Source organism: Sander vitreus, chromosome 9 (assembly GCF_031162955.1).
Source record: "Sander vitreus isolate 19-12246 chromosome 9, sanVit1, whole genome shotgun sequence".
Taxonomy (NCBI): Eukaryota; Metazoa; Chordata; class Actinopteri; order Perciformes; family Percidae; genus Sander; species Sander vitreus.
In genome coordinates this window covers 33,707,904-33,720,164 of record NC_135863.1, presented here as the reverse complement: position 1 = coordinate 33,720,164, position 12,261 = coordinate 33,707,904, and the positions used below count along the sequence as shown (strand labels likewise).

Sequence of the window (12,261 nt, the reverse complement as noted above, 5' to 3'; positions counted from 1 at the left end):
TGACTCGTTTTAGCTCCACCCCTCACAGAATCAATAAGAACCGGAATTGGAATCAGAACTGTTAAAATCCAAACGATGACCAACTGTAGCAAACCGGATGGCGGATGGCAGGTTTGGTGATCCCCTGGATGTTATCACGGACCACTTTACGGTTTCTGTTAACATTACTGCTTAGTCGCTTCCTGACCTCCCTAACTATGGTGTGGTCCGAGGCCCAAATCACAGAACATGCATTAATCACGTGTCAAAACATTTGTGGCGTTAAAAGGAATTTGCGTTAACTTGTTATTATCGCGTTCATTTTGACAGCCCTAGTGTTAATGCAGTCCTCCAGTGTTTTCTGTTTTTACCACCATATCTATTGGATATTTAAATCCAAGCACAAAACTTTAGTTGCGGTCCCAAAATGGATTTGGTGGTTCTTTTATTAGTTTTGCATACAAGCTACAGTTGCTGGCTTTGCCTTTGGGGTTTGCAAGGGTTGCACCAGCAGAATTGTATTTTTTAGTAACATAGTGTGAAAAGTTTTGGTCTCCCACAAAAAAAGTTCCTTGCGATCCTTCTTTACATGCACGATCTTTGATTTGTGACGATGTAAGATCAAATTGAGCTGCAAGTGTGCTCCCTCTCTGCCTTTCATGCTGCTTCAATATCACAGCGTGAAAACACAAAGAAGGCAAAGACTGAGGGAAATCTGAAGCGTTCTGCCACTCAACATCCCCCATTCCCAAACAACAGCGTCTCACTGCCACTACAAATACATTAGAAATCAATTATTTATGGAACAGAGTCAGGGCTTCTTTAATCTTTTCCTTTTATCCAATTATTAAATTGTCTAACCATTCTAAGCCTCTATAGCTCACAGGGAATGTGCTTCTTTAAAAAAGAGAAAAGAAGAAAAGATTTTCTCTTCAGTCCTTCTTTTGACTTTCGATGTAACAGAGAAGAACACTTCTGAGGGTTAAGGAATAAAAGGAAAGAAAGCGAGTAAAGTGTAAATGAACTCACCCCCCGCCCCGTCACCATTACATTGGTTCTACAGGAACTATTTGAAGTTTTGATATTAAGACTCTGGTTCCATTCCCTGTGCAAAGGGACGCTGGGGAGCGGTGAGGCCTTTCATGATTCCTTTATGCCCAGCTGAAATAGTTCGAAAGTATTTGCGATCATCTCCACAGAGGTAAATACGATGTTGCTTCAATTGCTGTCCTGTATTATTCAAGACGTCAATTGAAGTAGTGTCTCAAAATTGAAAATGCTTGCTTCCGACGCAGACGTGTGAAGTTATTGATGTGAAGCATTGTAAAACCCTCTGCACTTCTGTCTATTATCATAAGTAAGACTGTTTGAGGAAAAAAAGTTCCAGACGCACTGAGAAGCTTTACATTTTTACATTTTGTGGAATTATTTTCTCACCCCACAATGAAAGATATAGTTATATATATTTATAGAAGAAGGCTTGATGGGTTAGAATGTGTGACACAAAGAACATGTTCAATTCTTTCAGTTCAAGTGGGATAACTTTAGTCTTCAAACGCTATGTTGGTTCAAATATTGACTTAATTCACAACTCAATTAATTGATAACAATTTGGATAATCGATTAACCATTTAAGTCCTTCATAAAGCAAAGATGCCAAACATTCACCAGTTTTCACCTTCATAAATGAGAGATCAGTGTAAATTGAATATATTTGTGTTTTGGATTGGCGGTCAGTCAGAGCAAGCATTTGGAAGATGTTACCTTGGGCTAATGGATATTATAATATACATTCTGTTTTACTACTTTTTGACATTTTTGGACTAAACAATGGACAATTAATTGAAAAAATGGACAGACTAATTACAGGGTTTTCCCTACCATTATAAGGTTTAGGTGCAGCACCCGAGCCGAATGAATGTAACTAAAAAGGCTTTTCTCAGATCTAATGATTTTAGTTTTGAGTGTTATTTATTTATTATCTGCTCTAGTAACTGTGATAATCAATTCGTTGTGCGAGTCAGTTTTAAAGCAAAGGTTCTCTGGTTTCATATTCTCAGATGTGAATATTTGCTGGGGGGGGTTGTGCACAGTCAGAGTGCTTTGTGTTTTGTTTGAGCACTGGTCAGACCAAACCAAGCAACATGAAGACTTCACCCTTTTCTCACATTCTACAGATTAATCAATCAAGACAATAATGAGCACATTAACTGATACATGAAATGAACAATTGGTTTCAGCTAGTAGTTTATATTACCCTTTTCTAATCCTCATCAGCATCATTACATACATACCTCACCATCACATAATTTAATCATGAATCCTAAAACCTTCCGCTTAATGTTCAACAGATTGAACTATGGCCAATCACACACTGACACATTACAGTAATAATTACTGTGATTTACTTTTTATCCTTGGAGCCCATCATCTAGTGTACTCAGAAAAACGCTTGGCATGATGGGAGACAGCGCTGGGACCTGGGATGAAATAAAGTTATGTATTTCCTTTGAGCTTAGAGCTGAAGCTTAGATTAGTTGATTAATCACCGTTGATTGATAGATAATTAATCTGCAACAGTTAAAGATTAAGTCTTGTGTTTTTAAGGAAAAAGGCCCAAAAAATGTTTTGGTTCCAGCTTCTTCATTGTGTTTCCTTTGTCTTCTGTGATAGTAAACTGAATATCTTATATTCATATTTTGGAATGTAGGTCAGAAGAAAACTAGTAAGAAAATACTGCAGATTAATTACTTGCAGTGTCATGATGTGACATCACATACTATGACGTGTCAGTTTTTTTTTATTTATTTTTTTAAGATTATGTTTTTGGCATTTTAGGCCTTTATTTGTGTAGGACAGGTTAGACTTGAAAGGGGAAAGAGAGGGGGAATGACATGCAGCAAAGGGCCGCAGGTCGGAGTCAAACCCGCAGCTGCTGCGTCGAGGAGTAAACCTCTATATATGGACGCGCGCTCTACCAGGTGAGCTAACCAGGCACCAATGACGTGCCAGTTTTATCATGCAGTCTGTGTGCTTTTAGAGTCTTATTAAAAGGCTGTGCACTTCATCAAATTTTGACGTGATTTCGACTTCGGCTCCCAACAATCACAAAATTAAAAAAAAATTATTATTTTGCACATTATGTTTTTCTAGTAAACTCTCTTTTTGTCTTGCGTTCTGAATGACACGGGCACTTTCGCCCCTCCCGAAGGCTCAACTCACTCAGCCAAGCGAGGTCCTGTTTGTGGTGCTGTTTAAAAATGAGCGCCAGGGAAGATGGCGGAGGGAAAGAAGCAGCGTTTGGTGAGCAAGAAGGGGCGAGCAAATTCCGTTGTCACTGTTATTTTTAATTCAATAAATGCAACATCTTTCCAAAAGTTAATGAGTAATTGTGACTTCAATATCGACCAAAATAATTGTGATTATTTCCATAATTGAGCGTACCTATCTTAATATGAAGCAGTCCTTTTATATTTTGGGTCATATTTAGAAGTAAAAAAGCATACAGTAGTTTCAAGGGCCAACTGTAAACAGCCTCAGATCTGCTGCTCTTAGTTACATGATCATGTCATGATCAGTTCATATGTGGGCTGCTGATGTGTGCACGCAGTATGGCATGACATGTCTGTGGCTATGCATGCACTATATGATACATGTGTCAGGGTTTGTATGTACTCGTCTACATGTGTGGCATGTCTGGTGCAAAGAGATTTTTTTTTCTTTGTGTGTGTGCGAGTGCGAGTTTGTGTGTGCGTTTGAGTAAAACTGTACACTCAGTCGCGCACAAATAGCTCCTGAGGGCCGTCGCAATCACAGACTGTCAAAAGGAGAAGGATTTCCGAGAGGTTTCCTTCTCGCTATATAAAGTGGGAGCCCTGTGGGACGTGTTTGGCATTCTCATCCACTCACTGAAGATGGCCTGTGATCTGAAGCCACTAACAGGCTCGGCATGCGCCGTCTCTGTCTCCCGCTCGCTCTCTCTCCCTTTCTCTTTCCCTCTGGCTCTCTGAAGTGATTACCCTGCTTGTGATTCCGCTGACACCCACATGTCCCCCCGAGACGTGCCTTCACTAGTTTGTTTAATCTGCCTCTCTGTACAGTAGGTAACACAGCCGTAATTGAGGTGTGTATAGAGCTGTGGGAACAGATGAAAACCAATAGCAGGTTTTTATGAAAACTTGTCTGCGCTATATGTCGTGGATGACAGCAGTTGCTAAATTAACGTACAAAATGCTGCTGTGATAGGAACTCAAATTGTTAACAGCTAAATGTCTTCAACAGGAATCTGTCAGGCCTTTTTTTTCTTAATGTGTTCCCCAGTCAGTAAACGATTAATCTCTTTGTAAAAGAAGCCACAATCATCCGTGTTTCAATAAGGATTATGAAATCTTACTGGAAAAGTTGTGGATCCAGTCATTCGTTAAGCAACTTTTCTCAGTTTCCACAGAGGCTGACAATAAGATAATGAGTTATCTGAGATTAGAATACCATTAGCGGGCCTCGCAGTCAAGAGATATTTGATCTCAGCAACATATGACTTCCAAACTTTGTGCTGATACCTGAGACAGATTCCCCTTTACACTCCGTTTGAATTTTTTGATACGAAAAACAGCGAGTGGAACTGTGAAAATGCAAGCATCAGATACTCTATCTCCCCCAGTTAGTGTCTCGCCTCTGTCTGTAACACGCTTGAACTGCTCTGTTCAGAACATACAGAGTGTCAATCATCGCCCCAAATCAGCCTTCAGATGAAGCAAAAAATGAAAAGGAACAAAAAATGTTCCATACAACTGAACTTGAATTAATTAAATATACTGTATCATACTTCCTCTGAGAGATTGCATCTGTCCTCAGATGTTTAAAAAATAAAACATTCTCAGATATCTTTTTAAACCCTATTATTGTAAGATACCAGTAATTAAATTGACAGTGTTATTAATTGGGTTGAAGATAACTTGCATTGAGTCGAGGACATCTTAAACTCAATTAAAGATATCTCCAACTCAATTAAAGATATCCAAATGCCATGTCCCGCAATATGCAACCAGGCGCTTTCTGGCGCAATAATATCAGTTCACTTGTGCCCCTTTTACAAAGACTTAGTTGTACTTCTAAAGTTTTCTTTTTTATCATTTAAAGCCTGATTTTCTTTTTTAAATAGATGTCGCCCATGTCACACTTTGGTGATGTGTATAGTTTCTTTAATGTGCCATAATTATAGTATTTAATCCTTCCTTATCCACTGTTTGAAACAGAAATGAAGATTAGGCACTTCTGACATCAGGAAATGAAGCATTTAAAGGGATAGCTCCAGATTTTTGGAACAAGGTAGTATGAGTGGATGCATGGGCAACAGCTCAGCCTATGGATCCTGTGGTTGAACAACTCCTAGTCAGACAGAGATGAACAGCAATAAATGAAGACAAGTAGCAAAACACCTTAAACTGATTCTAGGTCTAAAACAATTGATTTATCAGCAGAAAGTTCATCAGCAATAGTCAGTTAGGCCTTAACCCATTTATCAAGCAAGAATGATCAATAACTCAGTTTCAATCAACTTAAGATTTGCTGCTTTTCTCCTCTCTTTATTTAATTGTTGAATACATTTGGGTTTTGGATTGTTGATCAGACAAAACAAGCTGAAGCTCGAAGATGTCTCCTTGGGCATCCAGAAGTTGTGCTCAGTATGTTGTAGATTAAAAGGTTATCCATTTGAGTGGTAAAATAAGACCCGGAATACACTTGGAAACTTGTTTTGGCTAATTAAACAACCCCATTGGTTTGAAAATGAAAATCTTTAAGTCAAAATTAAGATTTTGGAATGTTACAAATTCCGACACTAAAAGTAGTTTAAATGCTTTAAAGGAGCACTATGAGTTCCTGCATGACGTCACTGCTGTTGACGTTCCAAGTAAATACCAAACAAAACAGAGCAAGCTCGCCCCTCCCCCCATGTTTCTGTAACTGTCATGACTGACTGTCACTAAGCCCCACCCCTCCCCCAACCATCTTGTCTATGATTGGCTGGAACGTGGTTTGTTGTATTTTGGTGCCTATCATGTGCCTCTCGTGTTTGTTTGACGTTTACGACCCCTGTGTTGTCTCTTGAGACCGGGCTTTGTCACGGTGTGTTCAGGGACCAGGCAGCTAGCGGATCAAGGAGAGATGACTACCATTTGAGACAAAAATGAAATCACGCTGAAACCATGCAGGAACTCATAGTGCACCTTTAAGCAATCATTTAAAGAATTAGAAACTTTCTACATAATACCCAGTAAAAGATAGTCAGGTAGTGTTGTGGGGGGGGGGCATGAAGTCAGACTCAGTGGTGAGTGAAACTGAAGCAGAGGGACAGACACAAAGCTGTAGCAGAGCCAAAGTAGAACACTTTTTAATCCATTAACTTTATCGGTTATCAGGCAAATAAAACGCAGATACAGATAATCTTCAAACTGCCAAGAAACGGCCCAATAATAGGCCAGGGGCTATAATCAGTCTATCCCTAATTTTAAGCTCTGTGATTGGATGTTTCTTACCGAGATAGACCGTGAGAGTCATAGTTAACTTCTCTTCTTATGTTTTTGTGCACACAGGCTTATACCTTTTGATGAACAGCAAGGTTTTATGTCAAACCGAGCCGTAGATTTGCTCCAACTTTGGGCCATCACCTATAAATAATCATGGAAATAATCATTAGTTACAGGCCTACTTTACTTTCCTCAGAAATGTCTTTGTATCATTAAACTATTCAATAAACAGAGTAGTTCTAGATATTCGACCTGGTTGGGTTTGAGATGTATTATCACTGTCCTGAAAGTTTGAGAGATTCTCTGCATACTGTAAGATGCTTTCTATCAGCTCAAGCTGTTTATAGGGCAATATATCAGTATAAATCCATATCGTGATATGAGACTAGCTATCGTCTTAGATTTTAGATATCGTAATATCGTAATATGACATAAGTGTTGTCTTTTCCTGGTTTTAAAGGCTCAGTTTTCTGAACTTACCCAACTGTTCTAGCTGTTCTATTATTTACCTTTACCCACTTAGTCATTATATCCACATAACTGATGATTATTTATCACAAATCTCATTGTGTAAATATTTTGTGAAAGCACCAATAGCCAACCCTACAATATCGTGGCGATATCAACATTGAGGTATTTGGTCAAAAACATTGGGATATTTGATTTTCTCCATATAACCCAACCCTATCTGTTTATTATGATCAGAGCATCTGCCAGTGCATGGACAGTCACACTTCACAGCTCTCCTACATAACAATTTACATGATTGGATCATTTGTTTTGATCCTTGTGTTTTTCTGTGAGTGGAATGTGGCTGTTGGTTTCCTGATGGAATATGTGTGGATTTTTACTGAATCTGTCCTCAGCCTCCCCTCCTCTTCCTCTCCCTCTCCCCAGGGCGCTGTGCCAGCTGTGGAGAGAACGTAGTGGGTGAAGGCACCGGCTGCACTGCCATGGACCAGGTCTTCCATGTCGACTGCTTCGTCTGCATGACCTGCAGCAGCAAGCTGCGTGGCAAGCCTTTCTACGCTGTGGAGAAGAAGGCATACTGTGAGCCTTGCTATATTGTAAGTCACTTTTTTTGTTTTTGCCTCACCATCTTGTTTTGACTCACTCCGGTTATTTATGTGTCCATGTTTCAGGTTCAGTGTTATTTTTATTTATTTTTGACACTTTAGGCAACCACATTATGTTTTCATCAAAAACCCGGCGAGTTGCCACCTCTCACCACACACATCTTCATTTCCTCTTTTTGTTTTGGCTCGGTTCTGTTTTTGGTCACTCAGTGAAACTGTCTTTTAATGGTGTCTTCCCCTGAAAGTGATTTCTTGCAGTTACACAACTTTTAATGACAGATACTGTTGAAGAACATAGACATGAGAAGATGCTGTGAACAATTTCACTAACAAGATTTGTCTTGTTAAGTGTGCAGTGTCTTGTGTTTGATATCAAAATGTAAGCTCTTTGAATGTGTTAGCAGACTAGCAGTTACCATCAGCTCAGTAACGGTAGGTGCTAGTCAGCTCTCTAACAACTTATTGCTGACACGATTAGTAATAATGTCAATGCTGGAGTGGGAGACTTTTACATGTAAATGAACGTCCGTTATATTCAAGCCCTTACCAAAAAAGTTCACACAATGCTGATTAACCCTATTTCCGCCAGGGAAAGCTCTCTGTGTTTCTCAGTATACCAGAATTGTAGTGTCTGTGGCACACAGAAAGTGATGCATTTGACATCAACCAGCCAGAGCTAAAGGGGGGAGAGACCACTGCGACGGAGCAGCAGCTAGGAGAAGGGCTGGGTATCACCAGTGATTTCCCCAACCTTTTCGATTCACAAGGTCCCGATTTGATTACATTTGCGATTCGATATCAATTAGGTTAGGGAAATTTCAAACAGTTACAATACCAATTTTGCTTGGATATAAAAGAGATTCTCAGACAACAAATGCCGTAAATTGTACAGGCAAGAAGCAACCCTCAATTTTTTGTACCAGAGAATTATCACCTGACTCTGCAGTTCCTGTCAGCTTGAGAGCCAGATATTTTTCTCTGAAGGTAGTGGAGTGAATATTGGACTTAAACGTGACTCTAAATGAACATTAAGTTGCTGTCTGCTGGATGTATATATTCAACTTTTGGCCATATCCACTTTATAAGGTGATCATGTGTCAGTGTGGTGTTTACAGCTTGTCATGCTGCGCCCAAGTGGCCAAAATCAATTATGTGGCCCTCCAGACACGTACTGAAGCAGGAACTACCACAGAGGTAGATTTGAGTACTTTGCCAGGTGTTTAAATGTTTTCCGACAGATTTTGTCACTGCATGTCACGAAACTTTACGTGTGTCACTGAGATCAAAATGAAGGCAGAGTTTGAAGATGGGTGTGATCCGAGCAAGGGCGGGTGTAGGAAGTAGAGACGTTCCGATACCATTTTTTCCTTCCCGATACCGACTCCAATACCCGAACTTGCGTATCGGCTGATACCGAGTACCAATTACCGTATATAGTACCGTTACCAGTGTGTTAAAAAAATACATATATTTTATTAGGTTTTAATAGCAGTACTAACCCTGTATGGATGTGATATGATTGCGATCGTATGGTCTGGCTCAGGTTAAACCTTTTGTGAAACATGAACACAAACAAACAATGAATGCCAGAACGTTTTTTTATCTAGTTTGACAGTGAGTCATAATGGAAAAAGAACATTAATAAACTTCTTAAAAGTTGATTTTCTTCTGGGCTTAATTACGTGGTATCGGCCCAATACTTACCCATACCAGCATTTTAGGCAGTATCGGAGGCTTTTCCGATACTGGTATCGGTATCTGAACATCTCTAGTAGGAATATGGAAGTAGGGAAGGGGGCAGGACCCACCCCCCCCCACACACACACACACACACACACACACACACACACTCTCACTCATGGCTGGTGTGGTTTCTAGTGTTGACAGTGACATCGTAGCAATAGCAGCTATGAAATGAATTAGCTTGGCTTCAGATTCAACTTTAGTGATAGTCATGAGCAGCAAATACACAAGGCTAGCGCAAAACTTGTCCTGGCTACCCACTACGTCACTCTTTTTGGCCCAGGCCAACCTGATAGATCATTCATTTGCTCCCACGGAATAATGTGATCAGAAAGGTATTCATTGTCTTTTTATAATAGAGGATTTTTGTTTTTGAAATCTCTTCCTTGGTGAATTAGATGATTATATTGTTTTTTCTCGCACATCATTCAGTGAGCTAATGCATAACTATCTGGAGTTGCAGCTGATAAGCAGTCAGATATGGTTTTATTTGCACTAGAGTTATTAAATGAGTGTTAAAATCATGTTAGAATGTAACATGGTGTTCATTCTCTTTGTGGATTACATAACACAGAAGATTCTGTCTCTTCTGTTTCCTCATTTTTACTCTAAATCACTCTTCTGATCAAATGTTGACCAGACTGAAGAAATGACTGGCGGTGAGATATCCCAGAAGGTTTCTGTAGTTATTTTTAATTGTGGGTGTTTTTTTTACTCCTTCTTCCAAAACTGTGACCTATTTTCCTGTCGCTACGTTGAGCAACACACATGAAAGTATTTCCTGGCACAATATTGTCAGGAAAGACGCATCATCTTGCAAAACCACAAGAAAATAGTTTTGCAGAAGTGTTTCTGTCATTCAGTTTTATTCGAATATGGTTCAGTTTTGTCATCGGTCCAGTCAAGGTTTCTTACTGTCAGCAATATCCTGGGCTCCGGACATTCCTGGAAGCTGAGATGGGAAGTAGCTGTGTGATGCAGTGAGCCGTTTCAAGGGAAGTTTGAGGAAACAGTTTCTAACTTTCACTCAAGATTTTTGGATTTAATTTGTATTGTGTTGTAAAAACAGTCTTCAAATTAGTAAGTGGGTCAGCGTCTCCAGGTACAAATGAAGCTAGTACAGAAAATATATTGACATTTCTTTAAACCAATCACAATTGTCTTAGGTGTTGCTAAGCTCCGGCCGGAGCCACGGTGCCTCTGCTAAATAGTCTCAGGAAGGAACTTGTTTTGGTGGAACATGTGTACGTTCAAAAGTAGTTTTAGTCGTGCAACAGAAAACTCAGATTGGACAGATAGTCTAGCTAGCTGTCTGGATTTACCCTGCAGAGATCTGAGGAGCAGTTAACTATAGTACTCACAAATCCACCGAAGTTGCAACGGTGCAATTCCGCCAGATGCATGTATGTCCGTTACTTTTCACTTTCTTTGTGTTGGAATTTTAAACTCCGGTGGATTTATGAGGACTACGGTGCAAATGTGAGAAAAGTTGTGTAAAGCCTTTAGTGGCTCCAGGGGGAGCTGTATCCAGTCTGATAAATGTCCTCAAGTGATGTCACGTGAGTCAGCGTCGGCTGGGGCTAAAACAAACTACTAGTTTAAAAATTTACAAAACAAATCTGGAGCTGTGGAGGAAGAGAGAAGTGAGCTTACCAGACTCCTGTGGCCAACTGAATATGCTCAGTAGTGTTTCTCCCGCTGGCCCCGCCCACGAGTTCCCGCACAGCCCAGAGACTTTATATTGTGCTGACGTCACAGGTTTTTTAAATCACTTTTCTCGGCTTGAGGGACGTTTTTCAAATATTAAAAGCCCATGGATTAAACATGAAACATTCTAAAAATAGAATAGAAAGAGTCCAAATCGACCTTGTTTGCATTTCGTGTTGTCCTGGCAACCCTTTTACAGACTTTTGCAAAGTAGAAGGCAAGGCAAGTCAGGCAAGGCAGCTTTATTTGTAGAGCACATTTCAGCAACAGGGCAATTCAAAGTGCTTTACATAATTGATCATTTACAGCTTATGTTTGGAAAAAGTCTGGGGGTTTTCTACAGCCCCCCTGCGACAGATAGGAGCCACACTAAAACAAATGTTGTCAGGTAGTTATTTGCCTCTATAATACAAGCGTTCCACTTTGCGGATTGTAGATAAGAAACTTTAAAGAGAGATGATTGGGTTGTACCAGCTTGCAGTTTGCTAGTTAATGAGAAGGTCAGGGCTTTGTTTTTGGCAGATGAGGAATGAAGCATCTTGATGACCAGGGCAGCTTAAAAATAACTCCTGATATATAAAGTATTTGCTTTTCAGAAAACATCTTGAAATGATGATTATTGGTCCTAAAGAAATAAATTCAAACACACACTGATATTGTTGATTCTTCCAACATATGACATGAACACATACATACAATGTTCCTTCACATTACTTGCAGGAAATGGATTGATATGCACTTTACCGGTAAAGTCTGGAATTTGAGCTACATGACGTTTAAACCAGTGGCAGGCCATCTCTTAAATCCGTCCTGTTCAGAGGCACTCACTGTGATTATAGTTGTCTTGTCTGGAAGTTCTCCAACTCTGATACATGCGCTAAAGAGGAACGGGATAATTTAAGAACTTTATTTATGCATTTCATCAGCATAAATGTTCTTCTGGCACAAGATCAAAAGGATGGGGGGAATCTGAATTTCTTAATGAAAGTAATTTCTTCTTCTTTTATTCCCATCCTCAGGGTCATATGCCTCTGTATGATTAGAGAATGAATGTGAGAATTGAGTCTCTGAAGAGAAATGTCGTATCCCAGAGAGAGGGGAAAACTTCAAGTCAGTCAGTCTAGGAATCTCTCAGAGCAAAGGAGCATTAGCAGCACCCGTATTATCAACCCCCTGTTTTCCATCTTCCAACTGAACTTGATTTTTAAAATTAGTGGAGTTGCCTTTTA

The 12,261-nt window shown here is 39.8% G+C and overlaps 1 protein-coding gene across 7 annotated transcripts in view; it reads left to right on the top strand.

Moving 5' to 3' along the window:
• The window catches only part of lpp (LIM domain containing preferred translocation partner in lipoma), a 192,122-nt gene that overhangs the window by 151,220 nt on the left and 28,641 nt on the right, over nt 1-12,261 (top strand). For all 7 annotated transcript variants that reach the window (XM_078259864.1, XM_078259861.1, XM_078259863.1 and 4 more), the window contains one exon: nt 7,404-7,573. In XM_078259864.1, coding sequence (XP_078115990.1) covers nt 7,404-7,573 — 170 coding nt within the window. The remainder of the gene's footprint in view (nt 1-7,403; nt 7,574-12,261) is intronic.